This window comes from Leptinotarsa decemlineata, unplaced genomic scaffold, assembly GCF_025532065.1.
Source record: "Leptinotarsa decemlineata unplaced genomic scaffold, Ldec_3_MD MMD2_tig00000035_RagTag_RagTag, whole genome shotgun sequence".
Taxonomy (NCBI): Eukaryota; Metazoa; Arthropoda; class Insecta; order Coleoptera; family Chrysomelidae; genus Leptinotarsa; species Leptinotarsa decemlineata.
Genome location: NW_027412540.1, coordinates 21,347,065 through 21,372,950, shown reverse-complemented (window position 1 = coordinate 21,372,950; position 25,886 = coordinate 21,347,065). Strand labels below are relative to the sequence as shown.

Here is a 25,886-nt window from a genome sequence, read left to right as displayed (position 1 = left end):
CAGAACCCATTGAGCGAGCATTTGCCCAGAAACCGAAGGTTTGAATTTTGTATGGGTGCAGGACTAGGTAGGTCTAAAGTGAGTGGGTCTATTCGACCCTCCACCGCAACCCATAAGGGTTTATTGTGGCTCACACCTATTCGCACTCGGCAGAGGCACAGAGGCGACACACACTGTCTTCCGACAGTTCAAGTATCTGCATGTGATGATTCAAATGACAGTGACCTGTAAGAAGGCCTGTTAGACATCGGAGTTCATTCCTACTATAGTCCAACAACTGTTTGGAATCAAGCTTCTAAGGGTGAATAAACGCTTTGGAGTGAGCCAATCCTGGAGATTCTGCCAGAAGTCCATAACTCTTCTTGCCATCCAGGTGTTAAGTGTTTGTTTGGCAAAGTCCAAAACGATGCCAATGACAAGTTCTGGTCCAAACCGCTTGCAGCACCCTCCTTTGCAAGAGAGTCAGCAGCCTCATTGCCTTCCAGGCCAGTATGGCCAGGAATCCAGACAATCTGTCTAGTCTTCCTATCAAGGAGAGTGTTTTTTGGTAGTTTGCTACCAATTTAGACGTTGCTCGGTGGGAGCCAAGAGCTTCCAATGCCGCCTGACTGTCCGAAAATATTTTTATTGACTTGTGAGTGAGGTTGGATTTATCCAATTTCTCCGCACACAATTCAATAGCGTATCCGCTCGATACAGCGGATACAGGAATAGAGTCGCATGAGTTCCTAGGCAGGTAGATAACTCCGTCCTGGATCTGCGACTGAAAACACCTGCACCAGAACCGAAAGGTGTTTTTGATCCATCTGTGAAGCAACAACTATCTGCTCTTAATATTTCCTTCTCCCGCAGGATCCAGTCCTCTCTACTCGGGAATAGTACTTTATAAGGCAGTTCGTAGTTGACAGTTGAAGACATAAAGTCAGAGGTCATTTCCAGAATGCTGTGACTTCCAATGTCAACCAACAGTCTGTTGCACTCTGCATTAAATTGATTTGTGCAATTGGCAATGTACACAAGTCTGTATGCAGTCCATCTAGCCTGTCTTTCCAGAAAAATGTGGAGAGGAGGTAGATCTAGACGGATCTCCATGGCCGCTGATGGTGTGGTATTGATGGCACCACTGATAGCCAGACAAGCCTGTCTCTGTGAGCCAGAGAGCTTCGCTTGGGCCGTTTCCCGTAAAGCCTTCGGCCACCAAGCAATTGCACCATACGTGATCATTGATCTGGCAATCATCACATAAATCCAATGAATTTGTTTGGGACCTAAACCCCAAGTTTTACCACAAATCCTTCGACATGTCCATAGAGACAGTCTGGCTTTGTGTAAAAGTTTTTCCAAGTGAGCGTTCCAGGTGAGTCTTTTATCAAGGACAATGCCAAGATATTTCACCTCCGTCATCAAGCAGACTATCCACCAGGAGCAACCACAGAAGGGGAGATAGTACCCCACCTTGAGGTGCAGGACTAAGTCACAACAGAAAATTCGCAAAGAGGTGGTCTGCGAAAGGCCGAGTTCTTGTGAGCGACGCGAAATCGACTGCCTTGGATTCTTCTGTACACTCTCGCAGACAGCGGCGATGTTTTAGGTCGATCGTATACTGAACCAGTTGACTCAAATTTTTCCACCACATTGCGAATAGTCCTCTCGGTTACTCGAACAAAACACCCATTTCTCTGGTGGAAGACTCTGGTGAACAACATTCACGATATCAAAAATTGCCGTTTAGGAAATGATGAAGAATTATCAGCCAAAATTACAAATTATTTTTTAGATTTTCATTTTATGAACCATTTTGTGAAAATTTTTCAAAAAACCGATTCCTTTTCAAATGAAAACATTTTTAAACAATGTCAATCGGTGTTCGTCCAGCTCTTCTATGAATGAGATGACGAAGTTCATTTGATTTCTTTATCGAAATTGAAAGAAAATAATGTTACATAAGGAATCATATCAGGGACTGTATACATTGTGTTCCAAACTAAGAAAGTGATGAAATTTTCAAAGATGTTTCAGAGCATAAATGTATATTCAATACTTCTGCTTCCTGAAAGAACGTTCCCTGCAAGTGGCCGTCGATGGATACTTTCACCATCAACGCCGGTGTTCCCCAGGGATCCATATCGTCTCCAACCCTCTTTTTATTGTATATCAACGACTTATTGAAAAAAATCAAGAATCCAATATATTACTTTGCAGATGACAGCAAATTTGTCTCGTCATTCCATTTGGATTCTAGGACATCGGCTACGGAGGCACATCTTCACCGGCAGCAGAAGGTTGCATGTCTTAATGGGGATCTAGAAGTGATTTGGAATTGGAGTGAAAGAACCAGGTTCAATTCAATGCCACAAAAACCCAGGCATAGATTTTTTCCAAGAAGATAAATGTCTAAGAACAGGATATTATAATAATATCAAGTCAGACAATTCCGCTTTCTGCTTCGATAAGTTTGTTGGGGGTTAAAATGGACACCAATATGTTTTGGCACAATCATGTCGCTGGAATTGCAAAGGCTACTTTTCAAAAGCTTGGAACACTATTCAGAACCAGAAAACTGTACACACCTCAGCAACTTTTGATGCTTCATGAAGCTCAGATCAGACCTTCTTCTGAGAACGTTTTTACAAATGGATTCAATAACAAGCGATTAAAATCTAATGTGAGTCACTACTTTCACACAGGCACCGCTCTGAGAGCGCCTTCAGGATTTTCCTGTAGTGCTTGTGTTTTGTCCTTAAAAAAAACCTGAATATTGTTTTATTGTATATCAATGATACGACGCTGATTCATTTACATCAAAGAAAACACACGCGCCTCATTATTCTGCTCTAATTACTTTCAGTCGAAAATTTGAAAATTCCAATGATAAAAGGAATGAGTAATAAAGTTTCTCGACGAGTGTTACATTTCTGCCCTTCGTTTCAGTACAAATTCCATCAGGATACATTGGGGTGGAATCATTGAAATTGTTTCATTAGGAATATAATGTTGTGATATACTCGTAGCTGTTGATTGTTGTTTTCCGTCTGTTCTCTCAATTTGCCCGACACCATAAATAACATTCATTCGCTGATTTCAATTATCGACCGTTATTTCTTTCGGTGTAACTCAATGCTACCGAAACTTTGGTTTACTAAACTTCATTACCCAAAATAAACACCAACTGAAATTTTGAAAGGGCTCTACTTTCTCAACAAAAACTCTACTTTTGTTTCATTTGTGATTTTTTATTCAACCAGAATTTTCGAACTGTCATGATTTGTAATACATATATCAATTGTTTGAACAACCATACACAGGAATATGGCCTTTTGTGTTTTTTCTTCAATTATTTGATTTCTTAGTATTATCAACCAATGACCACTTCTCAGACCGTAAGTTCAGTGATCATTGGGTCTGAGAATCATGTCCCCTAAGCAATCACAGTGAGCCTTGTCCGGCTAAGTGAAAAGGGCATCTTCAAGGACTCCAATAAACAAAACATCCATCTTAGTACTACCGAGCAACGTCTGAATTGGTAGCAAATTGCCAAAAACGACTCTCCTCGATAGGAAAACTCAACAGACTGCCTCTGGTCTGGATTCCTAGCCATACTGGCCTGAAAGAAAATGAAGCTGCTGACTTCCTTGCAAAGGATGGTGCTGCAAGCAGCTTCATCGGACCAGAACCTGTCATTGGCATCGCTTTAGGCTTTGCCAAACAAACATTGAACACCTGAATGGCAAGAATCTTCTGGCAGAATCTTCGAAGATTGGCTGACTCCAAAGCGTTTATTCACCCTTCGAAGCTTGATATCAAAGTGTTGTTGTTGTTGTACTACAGGAGGGATGAACCACGATGTCTAAAAGGCCTTCTTACAGGACACTGTCATTTGAAACATTATATGCATCATATGCAGAGACTTGAACATTCGGAAGACAGTGTGTGTCGCCTCTGTTTGGAAAATTATAAAACAGCAGAGCATTTACTTTGTGCCTGCCCCACTGGGGACCGAATCAGTTTTTTAGACCTGAAGGACCACTCACCATACAAACTTATCAGCTTCGTTAAGAAGCTGAGTTTATTTGGTCGAGTGTGAATAGGTGTTAGCTACAATAAACCCTTGCGGGTTGCGGTTGAGGGTTAAATAGACCCACTCACTTCAGACCTAACCTAACCTAGTACTGATATTATTATTATTATTATTCACATCAAAGGATCTGTATCATAATGTATGTTCGTTATCCTAATGATTTTACCGCCTTGAAGGTTCTTTTCGATTGTTCAATAGATCAATTATACCATTTGTTGATTCTAAGCTATCTTTCACCTTAATGATAAGATATTTAAATCGAAACACGTATTTGCCGAAATCAGAGATAAGCTTATAAATTATAAATCACATCAACCGCTACGCAACGTTATCAATACAATTATTATTTTCTGACAAAATTATGGCTGTAGCACATAAATTTGTTTTTCAGAAACATTTTGATGGTTTTCCCAAAGAAAGCGATTTTAAACTTGAAAAAGAAGACTTGCCAATACCTAATGATGGCGGTGAGTTCACAGAAACATTTTTTCAATGTACTTGAAATTTTGACAATCAATTATACGCGCCCTTTAACTTCAATTTTTTTATAGAATTTTTAGCTGAAGCAGTTTATCTCAGTGTTGATCCTTACATGCGACCATATTCTCGTGCTTTACCAATAGGATCTACGTTCATGGGATCACAAATTGCTAGGTGAGTATGAATGATCATGTAAGAATTTGAAAATGTCCAAACAACCACTGTACAAAGTGGGCCAAATTGGAAAATTCTGAAAGGAAACTCCTATTTCAAAGTAGATAGTAGTTGTGGAATTGGCTGCGGTGGTAGTGCACCCGACTCACGATCGAGAGGCCGTGGGTTCGATTCCCGCCTCGACCAGATATTTTTCTCGAGAGAATTCATCTGGTTGAAGCTGGGATGATTCTGCAGCCCTGTTAGGAATCGCTCGCACTAGTTTTTCAACTTCTGAGAGGTGTCTTTCGTATGGGGGCGACAGCTAATTAACGGAAAAACTGATTTCTAACAGATTTTTTTCAAATTTATGGTTGTGTCTGAAAGTCAAATTTTATGACAAACTTAGTGGTGAAAACCGCATATCCATATCTTTTATCGTTTTTGAGTTACAGCATGTTTTTCGAAATTGTGGATTTTCGAAAAGTTTTTCCTGTCAAAAATTTCCCATTTCTATGAAAACATTTCCAAAGCACTTTTTGCGTAGAATGCAATGGTGTAAAAAACCTATTTTATAAAATGTGATATCAATAGTTATTGATAGAAAACTGTTTTAATGAAACATCCTATATATTCATATATTTATCAATAGAGCTTGAAATAACCTTTCCAGAAATGTAGCACACTTGATATTTTGGTAGAAAGAACTTTGAAATACAGAGCTTTTAATTTTTTTCATGTAGACTATGAAACGCATACTTTGATCAAGTAAGCTTTGGACGACGCGACGCGGCGATAAAACAGAAAAAAAGTGTTCAGTAGTAGCTATCAAATGTTGCGTAAGCTTTTCACAGCAATAATTAAAACGCATAGTATCAATAAAACTGATAACAATTTATACTATATTGACTACTAATAAATCCCAATAAATCAATATATCTAATTGTTTGTAAAAAACAATGAGACATATTGTTTCAGAGAAGGTGTTGGAAATGTCTTCCACCTACTCCTACACACAGGCGACACTTCTCCTAAACATTTTTTACCGAATTAATCAGTTCAATAGAAGTGAGAGAAGCAAAACTTTGCATCACTGCCGCTTTCAATTCGTATCTAGAATTAGTTGACAATTCAGTAATAAAATCTTTCAACCTGTTCCAGAGGTAAAAGTCCATAGGCGTTAGGTCCGGTGACCTGGCCGGCAAAGGGTTGGGCCTTTAGTTGGCTATTCAAGTATTACCAAAATTTGCAGTCAAAAAATTCGTTACAATTGCAGTGTTGGTACACGAATCACCGTCATTTTGGAAAAATATTGTTCTGAGCTTCATTACTGGCAATTTCTGTTTTCTGTCATTCATTATTTTGCCTTGAAATTTCTAAACACCTCTGAGATGTGAGAATGATATAATGAATGGATATACCCAGTAATTCTACCCCTGAAAACACCTGCCCACACAATAAATTCAAATCTTTCTTGACTTCTCTGCTCCACAATAGAATGACAATTTTGTAGTGCCCAAGTATAAGAATTGTAGCGGTTGAAAATGCCGGTACTGCTCACCTTAGCTTCGTGTGTCCAAATAGAATTTAACAAAAAATCATGCACTCGGTTACAGCTTTCCAGGAACCACTGGCAAAAAGCCATGCAGCGTTTAAAATTTCATGGTCTAAGTTGACGAACTCTTCTGGTTCTGTATGGCTTGAATTTGTGTTTTTTCAAAATCCTTCCAGAACGACTATTTCTTCGAACTCCTCATCCCTATTTGATTCACATAATTTCGGCCTTGTCTTTTCGAATTGACCACCATCGATTAGGTTAGAATAAAATAGAATAGAATAGAATAGGATAGGATAGGATAGGATAGGATAGGATAGGATAGGATAGGTAGGATAGGATAGGATAGGATAGGATAGGATAGGATAGGATAGGATAGGATAGGATAGGATAGGATAGGATAGGATAGGATAGGATAGGATAGGATAGGATAGGATAGGATAGGATAGGATAGGATAGGATAGGATAGGATAGGATAGGATAGAATAGAATAATAGAATAGAATAGAATAGAATAGAATAGAATGGAATGGAATGGAATGGAATGGAATGGAATGGAATGGAATGGAATGGAATGGAATGGAATGGAATGGAATGGAATAGAATGGAATGGAATAGAATAGAATAGAATAGAATAGAATAGAATAGAATAGAATAGAATAGAATAGAATAGAATAGAATAGAATAGAATAGAATAGAATAGAATAGAATAGAATAGAATAGAATAGAATAGAATAGAATAGAATAGAATAGAATAGAATAGAATAGAATAGAATAGAATAGAATAGAATAGAATAGAATAGAATAGAATAGAATAGAATAGAATAGAATAGAATAGAATAGAATAGAATAGAATAGAATAGAATAGAATAGAATAGAATAGAATAGAATAGAATAGAATAGAATAGAATAGAATAGAATAGAATAGAATAGAATAGAATAGAATAGAATAGAATAGAATAGAATAGAATAGAATAGAATAGAATAGAATAGAATAGAATAGAATAGAATAGAATAGAATAGAATAGAATAGAATAGAATAGAATAGAATAGAATAGAATAGAATAGAATAGAATAGAATAGAATAGAATAGAATAGAATAGAATAGAATAGAATAGAATAGAATAGAATAGAATAGAATAGAATAGAATAGAATAGAATAGAATAGAATAGAATAGAATAGAATAGAATAGAATAGAATAGAATAGAATAGAATAGAATAGAATAGAATAGAATAGAATAGAATAGAATAGAATAGAATAGAATATTTACTAATATTTGATACGATAGTGTACATTTGGCACGTCACTTAAATACTATAGAGTCATGAAACAAAATAAATAAAGACGGATTAAAAACTGAATCATCACATTTTAACACTTTATATAATTGTATAATATAACTTGTACTTGTCAAATTCACAAAAAAACAGAGTATATGGGACAAAACAAAAAATTTACACTACACAAAAAATTTACACAATGAGGAAATGATTAAGATTCCTCCTGTTTTCACTTTGACAGGTCATTTATTTCTATTAATAAACTCATCTATACTATTAAAAGCATTCAGTATGGAATATTTTTTTATTTCATGTTTAAATGAAGATAACTTCATTTCTTTGATAGGCAAAGGAACACAGTTAAATAAAATAATACAGTTATAGTATACAGAGTTTTTAAATGCAGCTGTTTCATGCCCAGGTATCGACAATAATTTTTTGTCGTGTATCGTACATGTGCCTTTCCGCAGAGGTATTAAAAGAAAGTATATTAGTTTTCGCGTACACCAGACATTTATAGATGTAAATACTAAGTGCCGTAAAAATATTATTATTTATAATCGTTTCTTTACAGCTATCTAAGCGATTCATATTGAAAATCAGTCTCAGTAATCTTTTCTGAGCAATAAAGACGCACTGTAAATGACTCGATCGTCCCCAGGTTAATATATTCAATGAAATATGTGAATAAGCTAATGCATAGTACACACTCAAAAGACCCTGTTCGGCAATTGTGTCTTTTAGCTGTAAAATGGCAAAATGAGCTTTATTAAGCAGCTTGCAGATGTGGTCAATGTGTGGTTCCCATGATAACTTGCTGTCTATAAAGGTGCCAAGGAACTTGGCACTAATTGAAGAGAGGCTTTACTGCTCAAATAAAAATTTGACAGCTACCAGTGAAGATTTGCATTCTGTTTTATCACCGCATCGTCCCCAAAGCCTACTTGATCGAAGGTGCGTTTCAAAGTCTACATGAAAAAACTTAAAAGTTCTGTATTCCAAAAATGACTAGCAAAATATTAAGTGTGATAAAATGAGTTTTTCACACCAATGAATTCCAAGTGAAAAAGTGCTCCGGAAATGTCTTCATAGGAACAATTAATTTTTGATAGAAAAAAAGTTACAGTAACTTTTTGAATATACACATTTACGAAAAATATGCCTTAACTCAAAAACTATGATAAATATCAATATGTGGTTTTCGCCATCAAGTTTGTCATAAAATTTGAAAACAGGAGGTCCTCGTTAAATTTGGCCCTCTCTGTACATATATCTTCAGTGTATGTGAGAAAGTGGCCACTCAAGTTGAATATTCATTTTCAGAATAACTGAGAGCAAAAATTCCAAATATCCTATTGGGAAATATGTAATAGGTAACTTTGGATGGAGAACTCATACTATTTCCGATGGAAAACTTGGTGAACCAATGATATTACCAGATTTCGGGAAATTACCGCTGTCGCTTGGACTTGGAGTGTTGGGCATGACTGGGTGAGATAGCACATTCCTTTATACTCGAATAATTCTCATTATCAAAAAAAAAATGTTTGTGATCAGTAGTTATACCTTGATCACTTCATTATTCAAAGATGAAGTAATGGGATTTCCAGAGAAATTATGTGCTGATGGACTAAAATATTATTCAGGGTTCTGGAGAATCATTATCAATTACTATAAGACAAAATGATAAATTAATATATGAAATAAGAAGCGAAAACACTTTTGTTAAACATTTTCACATCGAATATCTTCAAAACCACAGAAGATATTACATTTCATACACATTCTCTGAGATTTCATCATATTTTTTCGAAAAGTGTGATAGGAACAGAAATAATGAAGGAAATGAAGTCATGAAACCAAGTTATTTCATATCAGAGATCCAACAAAAAAGGTAGAAAAATTCCATGACTCTAGTTGGTACTTGATTAAATATGTAATACTTGACGTTTTCTTCTGAGTAAACGTTGAACATATGAAAGGGTTATCATATATTATTATCACCATTATCATTGTCTCCTTGGTAAATAGAAAAGTAAATTGCCAATCAATCAATATTATTCTGATACTAAAATCTGAATTTCAGTAAATTATGCAGTAATTTTTTAGTTATTCAGCAAATTTATTTTATTTTAGAGCAACTGCATATTTTGGATTCCTTGAGATATGTAAACCGAAGAAAGGTGAAACAGTTGTGGTTTCAGGAGCAGCGGGAGCTGTTGGAAGTCACGTTGGCCAAATAGCAAAAATCAAAGGTTGTACAGTAATAGGAATAACTGGATCAGATGAAAAGGGAAAATGGCTGGTAGACGAACTTGGCTTCGATCATTTCATAAATTACAAAACAACAGATTTAGAGAAAGTTTTACCTGAAGTTGCACCAAATGGAATAGACTGTTACTTTGATAACGTAAGTGTTGTTCTTAAAAGTCGGTAAACGAGATTCAGTATGAATGTTTTATGAAAAATAATTTTTCATCATCGTCATTGATATTGTTACGTTTTCCCCCGTGGATTGACCAATAATTGATTACACTGGACAATAATCAAACTTAACTCTATTTCATTTTAAATACAACAAACACTGTAACTAAAACTTCAACTATTATTCAAATGTCTAACGCCTCACTGGATCGCGTACCGCATTGTAACTTCTACTCAACTGTATCGGTATGCTCGTAGCTGGCGTTTATATATCGTAATCGAAGGCGGTAAGAAGTTCGCCAGAATTCCATCAAAGTTGGTAGCATTATTCTCGCTACATCTAGAGCGGCAGCGAACATCATACGCGCGCTCTCAGCTAGGTCACATTCAAATATCATTCAAATGTCTAACGCCTCACTAGATCGCTTCGCGTACCACACTGTGACTTCTACTTAACTGTATCGATATGCTCGTAGCTGGCGTTTATATATCGTAATCGAAGGCGGTAAAAACTTTGCCGGAATTCCATCGAAGTCGCTACATCTAGAGCGGCAGCGAACATCATACATACGCGCGCTCTCAGCTACGTCACATTTGGTTTATCGCTACCAGTGGTGGCCAGCGTTTTTTACTTTAGGGCATGATTAACAACAATATGTATATGTGGTTTATAAAAAGGAAATACAATCGTATACTGATGATTCGGATCTCGTCTAGTTCAAAAATGTTACTGAATTTGTGACTCGTGCTGATTTTGGCAATCTGAATCTCTAAATATTTGACACATCTTACTAATACATTTCATTATTTTCACCGTTCTAGGGGAAGTTTTTTCGGTATATTCATAATATAACAAAACCGCTCAAAATATGAAAGAAAGTTGATCACCGGGCGGTTCGACGTGGGTGCTTTGTTCACTCAGTCAATCGACTGATGTGTGAGTCGATGGTTCAAGCCTGAGGCTGAACACTCAATTCACTTGCTATCGTCCAACCCGTGTTAGGAATCACACGTTAAAACGTAAGACCTCATTAGTCCTTAGCTCGCACAAGTTTCGACTTCTGAGGGTTATCGTTCATAGGGGTGCGGTAGTTGGTTAACGGAAAAAAAACATATTTTGAACATATTTTGAACACATAACACAAGTAACGTCTATGTATGATCGACACATCTTCATGAAATTCAGAAACTAATGGCTTTCTTGTTTATTTTGGAAGTTTAACTTTTTTTTATACAAATATTATGGTGATATTTTGATTACATTGGCAGGTTGGAGGTGATATTAGTTCAACAGTAATCTACCAAATGAACCACTTTGGCCGTATCGCAGTTTGTGGAGCTATATCTGGATATAACGAAGGAGAAAAACAAGGTAACGATTTTTTCGATACAAAAATTTGTGATTCTAGAGAAATATTGAAGAACATTTTCATGTGAATCATTGGTGAATACGCAGAGAAAAAAGATAACTCATTATTCTCATCATACATAAAACACTGACTCTAACTGAACGCTTCAATGGTTTTTCAAAATTGAATACAACCCTTGCTTTTCCACCATACCATTCAAACACTGTTTTTAATTTAGCAATACGTATTTTAACTCGCTTGATACGGAATTGTTATACATTTTGCCAAAGATGATACAAAAATAGTTCAGGAAATGAATTGTTCATATAAGTTCCTTATATATTATTTTTTCATGTTGAAATCAGATTCATTTTCAAATATACATTCGAAAACACAACTCTAAACATCATGTTTACAGGATATCAACTCACACGGAAAAACTTTTCAACATATCCAATTGAAAAGAGTAACAGTATGATGGTTAATTAAATTTCAAAGGCAATGAAATATTCATTCGCGAAACTTGTGCTAGCGGTTTTTCCTGAATACGTCATTTATTGTTACTGTCAGTCACGAACTAAAGGTTTACCAGGTAACCTACAGGGATTAAATATTGCCTATAGATTCACCACTCTACCAGATGCTACTAAACAAACTTCTGGAGGTTTTAGGCCACCACCAAGACATATGGGGCTTTACGAATTCTTATAAACATGAGGGCTTTCAAGACACAAAAACAAAATGTTGTCCAGAAGTGGACATACTGTTTTTTTTTCGAAAATAATATGGGTTTGCTTGGAGAACATTGGAAGTTTACTTTCACGCGAGCAATGATGCCCACATTTCAGATTAACAACTCTATGTAATTTACCAGTCCACCTACCAGCCAAATCTAGGCAAGAATACAGGTGGCGAATCAGAATGCGAAATACCATCACATCACAGTCTATTAAAAGACTGTAGTAAAACGACCTGTACGGTGATGTTATTGCTGTAAAGAACACCTTTCGGCACCGAAGATCAAACGTAATATAGCTACAAAATTTCTGTGACATTCCGTATGGAAAAACAAGTGCACATTTGAGCAGGTTTATTCTGGTGATTTTCGGATCTCAGGCCGCTGCCAAACGTCCATTATGTGTGAACTGGGCCTTAGCCTTCAAAGCCCTCTACAAAACATCCCCACTCCTCCACTTTTGCCGTCATTCAGTCAACCAATCAGAAGCCGCCGCACGTACAGCGGGAAATTCAAACCAGTAGATGAACAAGGTTGGTCCTGGCCCAAAATCCCATGTATTTTTTTATGGAGCTAAACTTTTTGCAATTTTCATGACATCCGATCGGAACCTTGTGGAATGCCCAACTCGAGGTAGGTATGTTTCAGAGAGTGAGGGAGAGAGAAACATGTAATCGATGCAGAATGAAATGAGTGTCGTAGGGACTCAAAAAGCGTTTTGTCCCCAAGATTCCGGTCGAATGTCATGAAAATTGCGAAAAGTTTAGCTCCATAAGTAAATACTGGTCTACTGACGGCAAAAGTGAAGGAGTGGGGGTATTCTGTAGGGGACTTTGTAGGCTAAGGTCTAGTTCACACATGATGGACATCTGGCAGAGACGAGGCTCGGACCTTGTTTTCCATAAAGAATGTCATAGAACTCCTGTTGCTATATTACTTGAGTCAAAATGAGGTTGAAGAAATAGCCTACATATTATAAGAATATAAGAGCATAGGCTTTCGCGGCTGGAGTCGTGATTGAAATGAGTAAAACCCAAACTGGTAAACCGTGGTCGAATGAAACACGAACCTCCAGAAGTTTCGTTTGCAACGGCGGTAGACAATATCAGTGCGTTGACTGCGATGACTAAATATTGATCAACACGTTCAGTCTATCCATTCAAGAAATTATGAGTACTTGATTCGAAATAAAAATGCCATCCAACATAGTTTGAACACAATGCATTAGTCATCACTGGAATATTATCATGAATACTAATTTTCAATGTCGTAATGGACAAAAGACACCAGATGTTTCATTTATCGATGAAAATAAATGTCATTAAAATAATAAATTCAATTTCAAAATCCTAGGGTAATTTTTTCATTTCTGATTCATGATTTTACTTTTGTCTCTTCATAAATGATCGTTTGGTTTTCTTTCTTTATGACTTAATCACATTGCTTGATTTTTACTCGTTGATTTTTTCAAATCAAAAATGAAAATGGAACCTCTGATGAAGAATAAATCCAAAACAAGCACTTTTTCCAAACACAGAACTGAAATACTATTTTCGATATGTGTTTCGCCAACCAAGTAGGCGTCTTCAGGGGATGAATTGAACCAATATTCAGTAGTGTTTGGAAAAATGGCTCATTTCTGATTCATTTTTTTTGTCAATTCTTTGGAATATCTAGAATATCTTCGAATAAAGCTACCTGAAAGAAACTCACTACGTTCGATATATTCAACCGTTGACTGTATTTTAATTGATTTTAGATGTTATCATCCAGTTTCCAGTGACCTTTCGTCAACTCAGAATGGAGGGATTCATTGTTTCCAGATGGAACGAAAGACGAATGGAAGCAATAAAACAAAACCTTGAATGGATCGAGCAAGGCAAACTAAAGTATCAGGAAACCATCACTAATGGTTTCGAAAATATGTTCAAAGCTTTTTATGATATGTTAAATGGTGGTAATGTGGGAAAAGCTCTTGTCAAAGTGTAGATGTGGCTGTTGCATTTTGATACACGGCAGTAGATTGCAAATTATGAACTCGAGAGGTTTTATACAGAAGTGAAGGTGTTCATTGTTGGTTATCGTTACCAAAGGCATTTCAGAATTAAATATTTTCGAGTAACATTTTCGTTTTCATTCTGTAGAACATAGAATAGACAAAGACAAGAATTTGATTAGTTGAGTTGAATTTTGGCTCCCATTATATTTCAGGATATGATCGTAACATGTTCAATTCATTTAACCTATCAGCTTTCATAAGTTTTGTATGGATCAACTAAAAGAACCAACTTTCATATCTAACCGTTGCTGATTGGGCAGATATGTAGAAAATAGTCAACAACGTGAAAGAATATGTAGTTGATATTAAATCCATCACATATGCTGCACATTTCCATTATTCTTGATTCTTCATGAATTGGCTTCAATAGGTTACCCGATTATTGTCGTTTTCCATAATATCTTCATACCAAAATCCGTTTTTTATGTTGGTCAATCACCTTGAGGTGATCACTGATCACCTTAAGAAACAGAATTGAAGTGACAAATAACACTTCTGAAGAAGACTTCCAAACATTGACTGACTGATCGCGTCCTTTTCGACAAATTTAATTGATTGCTTCTCTCAATCTCGTTCAGAGTAATTGATGGTACAACTTTGGTTGTCCAGACAGTATGAAGGTTACATGGGTAGGTGAGTCTGAAATGAGTGGGATTATTCGACTCTGAACTGCAGCTCGAGTGTATTTGTTGTGGCTCACGTCCATTAAAATTTGGCCAATTTTACCAGATCCGATAACTTCATGTGATAAGTGAACTTCGAGATCAGATGGTGAGAGTGAAACCCTGTCAAACTCTAAAAATTCAACCAGTTCTAACGCAGACACCTAGAATGTGTTCTTTTGCCGAAGCCTACAAATTTCCTTCTGAAGAATAAGCCCCTTGGATGACAAACCATTGTGATCCAGTGATCCGATGGTGATCCGATTCAATCCAGTGTGTAACTAGACATCAGTCTGATAGAGACTACCGTCAGGAAGGTAAACAACACTACTATGTGGCTTGAAAAGTGGGTCTCCTGTAAAGCATTTCAGGGTGGTATTCCAAAATGGCGCCGAATGGTACTACCTGTATCCATCAGTCAGAAGGCTCCCTTGATTCTTTCAGATAATCTGTTGTAATGTAAGTTGAAACATGTAGCTCTGGAATCGTACCTGTGGACCATCTTCTCGAATATCATCTATGCCATAAAGGCATTCTAAAGACATTTCAGTAGGGTGGGCCATATAATATATATAATCAAGATGAAGCATTCCCAACTAGTTGCAATAACCTACCTAGATGAGCCATATCTGACGATACATTAGCTACGGTCAAGCATAACTTCTAGTTTGGGTAAATCATCATCTGAGCTTGTTAGCTGACCTGCTAGGGTATAGTTTGTTTTCAGTTTGGAGAGTACTGTTATCAGCTGAGCTATGTGTTGTGGATAATCTATGTGAAGGGGTTCATTCACGAATAGAACCCTGAGATACCCCTGCCAACCACTGAATATACTGATATCAATTCAAAGACAGAAAACTTTCTAAGAGGTCTTTGGTGCAATGCAATACTTGGAATATTTCTAAGGCCATGACCAGAGATTCTCCATATTTCTCGATAGAGGTGATTCTTGCAAGTCTAGTATAGACATGCCTGAAGAAGCTATTGTATAGCGAAACACGTGTTGCATTTTCTAAAAACTATTCAGTGAAAATCCCACAATGAAGTGCTGCTTGAATAAATCTTGTCTTTTGGGTTGCCCAACACCCGTAGGAGCAGATTTGAAAGCGTATTTCATATCCAGTTTTTATAATTTGGACTAATTTGTTGATGTATTTTAGTTCATATGATCGATCTATAAATTAGTGTTGGTCTGAAAATTCCAGGATTTACATTTTTCACACTTCCGTTTCTTGAATGATGAAATAAACTTCAATCACGAAGAACTGAATCTATTCCCAATCATGAAAATGCGCAAGAAAACCGGCAACAATATTTGTACATAGTATTCTCAGGAGTTCTATTATTTGATGTTTATTCATTAAGGAAAATCCAATAGGTGAGCTCCACTCAAATGTGCTTGATGAAATAACAACTAGTTCAAAAAATCAAATTTACACAACCGGTAATTTTTTGCAAGACGGCCCATCAACAAGATGAAGCTCAACAACACTACTTTCTTCCACTTAGACAGTGGTTATGGGGTTGTGTTCGCTCCCTGCTGAAGGGTTGATAAAGGTAATCCAATAAAAAATTAGCTGACAAAATGTCCTCCTCAAAAATAAGTTTCATGTATTTTTGCATGTTTCAAAATTGTTCATGGGGGTCGAAATATTGTCTGTGTAACATTTTTGAATCGACATATATTTCATATTGTTTTACTTTGCATTTCATCTCAATTTTTTTTTTTCTATTTCATCCCAATTTATTCCTAACAAAACATTTTTGTTCAACAGAACGCCCGTGATGGCATATTAATTAATATTTACAATGCCCTAAGAATTCCTAATTCACCACTTTACGAAATACAGAAAGCAAATATCAGAGAGAATGGTTTATCAAGACCTTTCACTATAGTGTCTACGCCTATGAGAGTCCTACCTGTTCACATCAGAAACCGACATAGCATACCTAATGAGTGTCAGTATCTCAATGATAAACCCACCAGAGTTTACTTGTTTACGAAGATAAGTAATGAAGACGTCATTAAATCAAATGAATGCTGATCTGGTATCACAAGTATCTTAGTATTTTGAAATTGTTCCAGTAATTGATTAAGCAATCAAACAGATTGACAGTTTTATTCAGTAAATATGGTAAAAGCGAAAGTGTTTATTTTCGAGCATTATTTTGATGGATATCCAAAAGAAACCGACTTGAGATTGGTCGAAGAAGAACTTCCACCAATAAAAGAAGGAGGTAAGTTCTTTCAATTTCCTTGATTGAGGTTAGGAACATCTTGAATGTCATGTCACTATTTCTCTGAGGAAACGAATTCCAATTCAAATTATTTGTATGAATCATGAAAATATAACATAAATTTCATTTATCTACGATCGAATTGATTTTTGATGAATTAACAGAATGCCATCGAGTTGTTTACTCATGACGTTGACGATAAATACTATTCACCATAGGCGTAGGTAAAAATATTTCAATATTAATTAGTTATGCTGAAGTTGAAGTCAATACATGAAAAAGCATGTATTCACTGGCATAATTTTGGGTGATGAACGAAAATTATCAGAATTTTCATTGCAATTGTTCGAAAATGTTCTTATAGGACGAAACTCCAATCTCCATTTCTCATTTATCACAATATAATTTCATTAAAGTTGAAGTTACGAATATGCAAATTGAGGAGAAATAATTGAAGCACTATTCTTATTTTCAGTGTGAGTATGTAAAACAAAAGTTCGTTATTCTAAATGACTCAGGAACACCGATAAATGCAATAAATTGCATTACTTTTTTCTGATCACATTGCCTTTAGGTAACTGCCCTCCAGTTTTCAAGCAATGAATTTTCAGACATTTTCCCCTAATTATCACCGTTCTTGGGCTACTAATACTTGAAAAAGCTTTTTTGTGAATAAATCTGGAATCCTTCAAATTTTTTATCGATGAGTAAATATGAGTAAATATTTATTCATTTTACAGAATTTCTAGCTGAAGCAGTATTTCTAAGTGTTGATCCTTACATGAGGGCATATTCTGTTAGACTTCCATTGGGGATACCTTTCATTGGAGCACAAGTAGCTAGGTAAATCAAAATCACAATTTCAAAAACCGGTATCATGAAAGTTTCCAAGTCACAATCTTGCAATTCATACACTTTATCACTCATTTATGAACCAGTAGTAAGATGGTGGGACACCATTAACTAAAACAAACCGTTAAATGGGAGATTATTCTGTTTTATTACAAAAGAACCAGAAATATCCAATTGTGAAGCCTGAAATGGTTGAAGTATCGCTTGTACGTATGAAAACAACCAATGTAAATATGTTCCATGAGGTGAAAATTTCATCTTGGTAACCAATATTTGATAGATTGAAAGGAGCAGGAGGTTTTTTCACCTATTACTAGATGACGAATAGTGCCAAAACCAAGATGAATTCATCCTACTCTCAGAGGTAATGGAAGAATACAAAATTCAAAATGTATCTATCTTGATTCTCCAAAGAATAAGAATATGACGATGCAAGCATGATGGTAATGCGTTTTTAAAAAGACAGAGGCAGTATAAGAGGTAACCACTTCAGCACTTTCTTTAATCATGACTATTCGATCTCTCATGTGATGATGAAGTGGAGTACCTCAGGAGTTTTCTGAATCGTTTACTATACAGTTATATTTGAGCCAAAAGTGGGAAAGACATTGGGTGTCTATTCAAAAAAGTAGTCGTCAGGAGTTCGCATCTCTTCGGACATGTTTCGTGATTGTGGAAAATAATGGGAGCGTTATGACCTTTCAAATTCATATATTTCATTAGAACAAAAAAATCTTGAAATAACGTTTGTTGATCAATACACTTTGGAACTTTCGTGATACTTTCCACAGTTTTACTGTGACAGAAGATACGAATCCAGAAATTCTGTACTATTTCCAGTTTTGTGTGTGATTATTATTTATCTAAAATTTCAGTTAGATTAATTCATTCGAATTGATGTTTCATTTTCTATTTTGTTCCAGAATCATAGAGAGCAAAAATGTAGATTTTCCAGTGGGCCGATATGTATTAGGCAACTTTGATTGGAGATCTCACACCATTTGTGATGGCAAAGCTCTCAAAGGCCATATGTTCACACAGGATCCTTATATATTACCCGATTTTGGAGACCTGCCTGTCTCTTTAGCTCTGGGAATATTGGGAATGCCAGGGTAACTATGAAAATTTCTTCTTGTTTCTCTTGATGACAAGTAATATACTCTCATGTCCTGCTCGTAGAGATATTAGAATAGAGGGAGACAGGCGTTTGTATCATGTTCTTGCCATTTTTCCTGAACATTTTCAAACAAACGACGGCCAACAATACATATTTTCCAAAATTATCTCTGATATGTACCGCTCTTGGAAGGATCAAATGTGCCAAGTCACTTGAACACCTCCCGTGAAAGTATCTACAGAAAAGAGACGAATTTCCAACCTTCCTTCGATATTCCAGATTATTAAACCTGGTTACTCCCACCCCAATTCGGAATCACCTCTAGATATCCATTTAGATATGCAACCTTCTACTGCTGGTGAAGATATGTATCCGCAGCCGATGTCCTAGAATCCAAATAGAATGACGAGACAACTGTGATTTCGTCAGCAGAGCAATACATTGGAGTCTTATTTTTTCCAATAAGTCGTTGATATACAATAAAAAGAAGGTTGGAGACAATATGAATCCCTGGGGAACACCAGTATTGAAGGTAAGAGTATTCGAGATACACCCATCGACGGCCACTTGCAGGGAATGTTCTTTCAGGAAGCTGGAGATCCATACACAAAAATGATCCGACAAGCCATAGCATCAAAGTTTGGCCACACACGGTCAAAGGCCTTAGAAATATCGAGCGCAACAGCTCTTGACTCTCCGTATTTCTCGATTGCGTTATTCCAAATATGGGTGACATACGATAAAAGGTCGCCTGTTGATCTTTGTTTCCGAAAGCCATATTGATGATCGCCCAGAATGTTGAAGCCTTCCAAATATTCAAGAATATTATGATTAACGGCTTTCTCCATGATCTTTGATATCCCTGATAGCAAAGCGACTGGTCTATAGTTAATTTGAAAATTTTCTTACCCTTTTTGGGAATAGGCTGGACGCGAGTCATCTTCCAACAAGGAGAAAAAACCCCTTCCTTGTGAGACAGGTTGAAAAGTCTGCAAAATACTGTTGCGACTTCATTGACGCACTTTTTAAATACGATCACGGACACTTCATCAGGACCAGACTACTTAAGCTGTTTCAAAATTGGCCTAACTAGACGTCAAAAAGTAAATTCCGTCATTGTGGATCCTAGTGCGGGAATAGTGGGTGGTGCCTTTCTCAGAAAATCGACTGTGGAGTGGGACGCAAATTGTTCAGCTAGTAGATTTGATTTTCTATGGATGTTTTTGCAATTGGACCATCCGCTTGTGTTAGTGATGGAATTGTGGATTTTGTAGGGTTTTGGTTAACATATTCAGCTACCGACCAAAAGAATCTACACCCATTGGGATTGGCAAGCAGTTTATTCCTAATTATCTTTGCTTTCAACCACTGAAAGTTTGCAGCTGTTACGTGCAATAACAATCCTAGTTCGGTTTTTGGCACTGTGATTTTTGCGCCACTGCCGGTAGGCGAGATTTTTAGAGGCGACAGCTTGCTCAGTCTTTGTTGAACAAAGGTTTGCCGTCAGAAGTTCATTTCATTGAAAAAAAAATACATGCATCCATGGATGATAGAATAAGTTCCATGACTTCAAAAATACAAGTTGATGAATCAAAAGACCTGTAACAAACATCTAGCCAGGGAAGATTTCATACAAAAAATGTGTGAATCCTCAAAAGAATGAAAGAAAGCAATTGATTTCAAAATAAACTCTTCACAACAATGTGTAAATCATGCAAAGAAGTAACTTCCAGACACAAACTGAAAAAAGAAGCCCTCATGGAATAACTACTTCCATGTAAACATTGAATTACACGAAATAAAAAATACTTACGAAAAAACTACTTTTCTATGAACATTGGATTATAAAAAAAACTTTCCCTTATTCAGTTTGTGTTCCAAACAATCGTTATGGAACCAAATCAGATATTATTTACAAGATCGGTATACAATATCGTACATGAAAGAGGTAATATTTCACTTACATGGAACACTGTCATCCTCAATTGCGGATATTGATGTTTCGGAGTATTGTCTCTTCAGCACCAATAACTTGATTTTAATAACTTAAAATCTACTCATGTTGTCGATAACAGTACGTAACAACATTCATTCACTTACTTCATTTAATCCCAGCCATAAGAATTTTGATTAGATTACTTTCATTTCAAGGCCGGTATTCTGAAATACAATAGAATATTCTTCATAATCTGCAACATACCGAAACATCAAATTATTGTGGAACAATGATGTAGCCCTCCATCCCCATCCACGAAAAAGATTTCAGTTTTCACCTGGAAGGCTTGCTTTTAAAAATTTGCCCTCTATAAATTTCTAGAACAGTCCGAAATATTCAGGAGTATTCGAGAGCACAACATACTGAAACATTCTGGAATGATGTGGAATGTTTGAGAGTGCTCTGGAACGTTCCCAAATGTTCTGAAATATCGTGAACCATTCAAAACTTTTTATGTGGGTGTACTTCTTTGGTAGGAGTATATAAAGCTAGATTTCATCGACCATTAATAATATAAAGTCTACCCTTTAAATTTTCAGCTGTTAACTAATAATAATAACTTTTAATAATTCACTCACACAAAAGTATTTTCACAATTATCAATTTTAATTTTGAAGTATCTACTTCAAGGCAAAACTAAACATTTCAAAATGATTCCAAATTTCCTATGAATAATTGGTATTTCCTAATGTATTTCCTCTATTTTAGATGGTCGTTGCTTCCTATCTTCAGGCGCATATCACCAATGCTCTTCTGTTGGTTAACAGGAGCTTCGTCGGGGGGCGCAGCGGTCTTGCACAAAGCAATGCTGCCACCCATATTTTCCTAACTTTTTATAATAAAAAACACTAGTTTTTTTAACATAAAAACAATTTGATTTTTTGAAGTCGCCTCCTACTTGGGAGACCTTTTGATAATTTTTCACATATATAGCCCCCTTTACGTGTTTATCCGAACCACCCCGGCCTGGATACCGGCGTGAATAAAGGGGGGCACTTATTCATCACTTTTTTAGACACTCCACATTCCAATTTTAATACAACACAACACAAAACGGAGCCCTACGATAGCACATGCCATCCGCGTACCTTCTTTGTGGACGGACGTTATCAGCACGTCCGATTAGTAAAATTCCTTTGAAACATCAAACATCTTTTATATTATCTCTATCTCAGTTTGAACAACGAACCCTTTCAGGAATACGGCCTACTTTGGAGTCACAGAAGTATTGCAACCAAAAAAAGGTGACACCGTAGTAATATCTGGAGCCGCAGGAGCTGTAGGAAACATTGCTGGTCAAATATGCAAAATCATTGGTTGTACTGTAATCGGAATAGCAGGATCTGAAGAAAAAGGAAGATGGCTAGTTGATGAATTAGGGTTTGACTATTTCATCAATTATAAAACACAAAACTTAGAAGAGGCATTAAAAAAAGTAGCTCCACAAGGAATTGACTGTTACTTTGATAATGTGAGTTTTTTTTTTTATTGAAAGAAAAATTCGTGAGACTACTTTCCAGCGAAAAATGTTTCAAAGATGACCGAAATAACGATGAAGATTACCTTAGTTACTAGTATTTTGCTCACTCCATGGAATGTACAACTATCTTACAGTATTTGAAACAAATTCTCACTTCTGTCATAAAGTTATGAGGAAAATGCAGTTGTATTCGTTAAAGAGTAAAATTATATTTTTTATTTTTTCTTGGGAAATATCCAATTCTCAACTCTTTTTACAGGTAGGAGGAGATGTAAGCTTTACCATTATGAACCAAATGAATCGATTTGGAAAAATTGCTGTATGTGGTGCAATATCTGGATATAATGAACAAAATCCGAAAAGTAAGTAACTGAGTAATATATGAATAACCTGTTGTTTATCCCGTATTTTTTTGTATCACCTTCAATGAAGATAAACTTGCAGTCTTTCTGTCATGTGGGATGTCGTCTGTCTGATTTGATTATTTGTGATCCGTAGCCATTTTATTTTAGAACTTCTGTGGGCTCTTCCAGTTCTGCTGCCTCGTTTATCGGCTCTGTTAGGCAGAGCTGAAAACTCCCGAGCCTAGGAAAAAACGCTTTTCAACCGAGGCTCACCAGGTGTTCTCCACTCACATGACGATCGTTTGGATTCCAAAATAAAGTGATTGATCCATGTTTCATTCATTGTAACATATCGACGCAAAAGTTCCGGTTTGTTATGTTTACACATGGCCAAACACTTCTCAGGATAATCAAGACGTTCTTGTTTTTGGTCAACAGTGAGCTTACGCGGCACCCACTTTAAACAGAGCTTCCTCATAGTCCAATGCTCATGCAATACAAAGCCAATACGTGCTTTTGATATCTTTACAATATCAACTAACTCACGCAACTTCACTTTTCAATCATTCAAAACGATTTTGTGGATTTTTATTACGTGTCCCAGTGTTACTGCCTCATTTGTACGTCCACTGCGTTCTGTATCATCGGTGTCTCTACGACCACGTTTGAAGTCCGCAAACCAACGTTTAACTTTCTGATGGAGCGGAGTCTTTATCAAAAAAAGTAATCTTCCACAAACATCCACTGAACAGATGGAAAATTCACCACGGAACACAAGCAAATTTTATCAAAGGTGTAACCAACAAAATTGGGAGAACATTGAGACGACAAAATATCCTGTTCATTCACAAAACACAAACAACGATACCGAGATTACTACCTAGATCCAAAGGAGTCTACCTCCAAAATCAAGGAGTCTATAGCATTGCATAAAATGATTGTAGTCAAGATTATATCGGCCAGAACAACAGATGGATATCTGCCAAAGTACAAGGTCACAAAATATTCTGCGAAAACAAACGTATGTTCTCCTTCAACACCACCTTCAGGCAGACCACAATATAAATTTCGGCTCGAGAAAAAGATAGCACAGATACAAAACCTGAGGTTATCGCCTTTAGAGAAGCTATCGCAATTGTAAAACAAGGGTGCATCATCAAAAAAAAATTGCTGAACATCCCGATAATTTTGAAGACAATTATAAAAAACAATAACCGAGAACAACCACTTAATTCTTAATGGGACATCGGATGTAGACGAATTACCTGAAATTATCAAAATTCCGACAGCTCAGGTACCATACAATCAAAATCATGAAACAAGTCATTATAATTCAAGCACGCGATATCTTAAAAAAATTACAACTGTCATCGAACATCAGCTAGCGCAGTTACATGTCGTCAATATGCTATATGGGATGTTGAAGAAGAAACATCGACGTTTGAAAAATACACAACGATTGATGAATACCTATGAATTGATCTTCATCTTTTCTGAAAAGTGAAGGAATTATGAAGTCACTACAAATACATATTTCTTAATTGACTTGATGCAGTGTACACCATTCTCTGAGTCATGAAGAATACATCTAATTTTGCTGGTATTCTTTTCCTATAAGTACAAGGATTTCTAAACAGTTATGGGTATTTTCTATACCTAATATTCATAAACAGTAGCTTTTGTTGATGCTTAGGCTAGGTTAGGTTAGGTCCAAAGTGAGTGGGTATATTTGACCCTCCACCGCAACTGGCAAGGGTTTCCTGTGGCTCATACCCATGTGACCTGTGACCTGTGAGAAGGCCTGTTAGACATCGTAAGTTTCGAAGGGTGTATAGATGCCTTGGAGTGAAGCAATCCTGGAATATTCTGCCAGAAGTCCATTAATCTTCTTGATATCCAGGCGTTCAGTCTTTGTTTGGCAAAGCCTAAAGCGATGCCAATGACAGGTTCTGGTCGGATGAAGCTGCTTGCAGCACCCTTCTTTGCAAGGGAGTCAGCAGTTTCATTGTCTTTCAGGCCAGTATGGCCAGTAATTCAGACCAGAGATAATCTGTTAAGTCTTCCTATCGAGGAGAGTCGTTTTTGGAAATTTGCTACCAATTTAGATGTTGTTCGGTAGGAGCCAAGAGCTTTGTTGGTGCTACGTTCATGTCACATTTTGGAATCTTATGTTTGTGGAGATTATTTTCCAAACCAATTCCTGAAAGTAACCTTTTTTATCAAGAGGACTATTGGATGTTTTTTCCATTATTATGCTATTGCGAAATCAGTTATTGTCCACGCAAATTTTTGTATGCCGGATAAATTCTTCATCTTGCCATTTGGATCAGCGACCTGCAGAGTGTATAAACATAACCTACACTATTGGTACATGAAAATTTGCAAATAAAAAAGTTACATTACGTGGCACAAAAATATTTCTAGTTGATGAACCAACAGGTTTCTAATTTATCTATAAAATAAGTACCACCAGTATCAAATAAATTAGATTACTTTTTTCAGTTCTACCATTACAATACACCATGGTATTCAATGAACTGAAACTCCAAGGCTTCCATGTACACAGATGGTTGAATCGATGGATGGATGGAATCTTACAGAATTTGGAATGGATTAAAGAGGGAAAGCTAAAATATCACGAAACTGTAACGGACGGTTTTGAAAACATGTTTAAAGCCTTTCTGGGTCAGATGAAAGGAGAGACAGTTGGTAAACCAGTTGTAAAAGCTTAAGAAATATCAGTAGAATTCAGGATAATGGAAGTTCGACAGAAAATTGATCTGTGTTCATGGTCAGAGTTGGAATAGAATAAACTCTTTGATCTTATATGTTTTTTTTATTGGAGCCCTTTTTCAAAAACGACTATTCTGATAAAAAGATAAAATATTCGGGGTGTGATAAAATCTCTGTTCATTCTCTCTACCTGAATTTCTCCCGTTCAAAATGATAATAATGTGTCCTAATTTTTTTTAAAAACATATAACATACCAGATGATAGAAACAAGGAGGCGGTATTCAACTCAGTTGCTCTTTCATACAACCTGCCCCCACATCAACAATAAAGATATACATTTGATATACA

At 36.3% G+C, this 25,886-nt stretch overlaps 2 protein-coding genes across 2 annotated transcripts; both read left to right on the top strand.

The window, feature by feature from the left end:
• The first annotated feature begins 4,374 nt into the window (after positions 1-4,374).
• Positions 4,375-14,180, top strand: LOC111510919 (prostaglandin reductase 1). Its single transcript, XM_023166892.2, has 6 exons — positions 4,375-4,545; positions 4,630-4,732; positions 8,871-9,038; positions 9,684-9,957; positions 11,241-11,343; positions 13,816-14,180. Exons 1-6 carry the CDS (start codon positions 4,440-4,442, stop codon positions 14,043-14,045), a joined length of 984 nt encoding a protein of 327 aa, XP_023022660.1. The 5' UTR covers positions 4,375-4,439; the 3' UTR covers positions 14,046-14,180.
• A 2,554-nt stretch (positions 14,181-16,734) lies between these two features.
• On the top strand, positions 16,735-25,630 carry LOC111510916 (prostaglandin reductase 1). The gene is made up of 6 exons (XM_023166890.2): positions 16,735-17,015; positions 17,756-17,858; positions 18,791-18,979; positions 22,178-22,451; positions 22,720-22,822; positions 25,307-25,630. Exons 1-6 carry the CDS (start codon positions 16,910-16,912, stop codon positions 25,534-25,536), a joined length of 1,005 nt encoding a protein of 334 aa, XP_023022658.2. The 5' UTR covers positions 16,735-16,909; the 3' UTR covers positions 25,537-25,630.
• Positions 25,631-25,886: the final 256 nt, after the last annotated feature.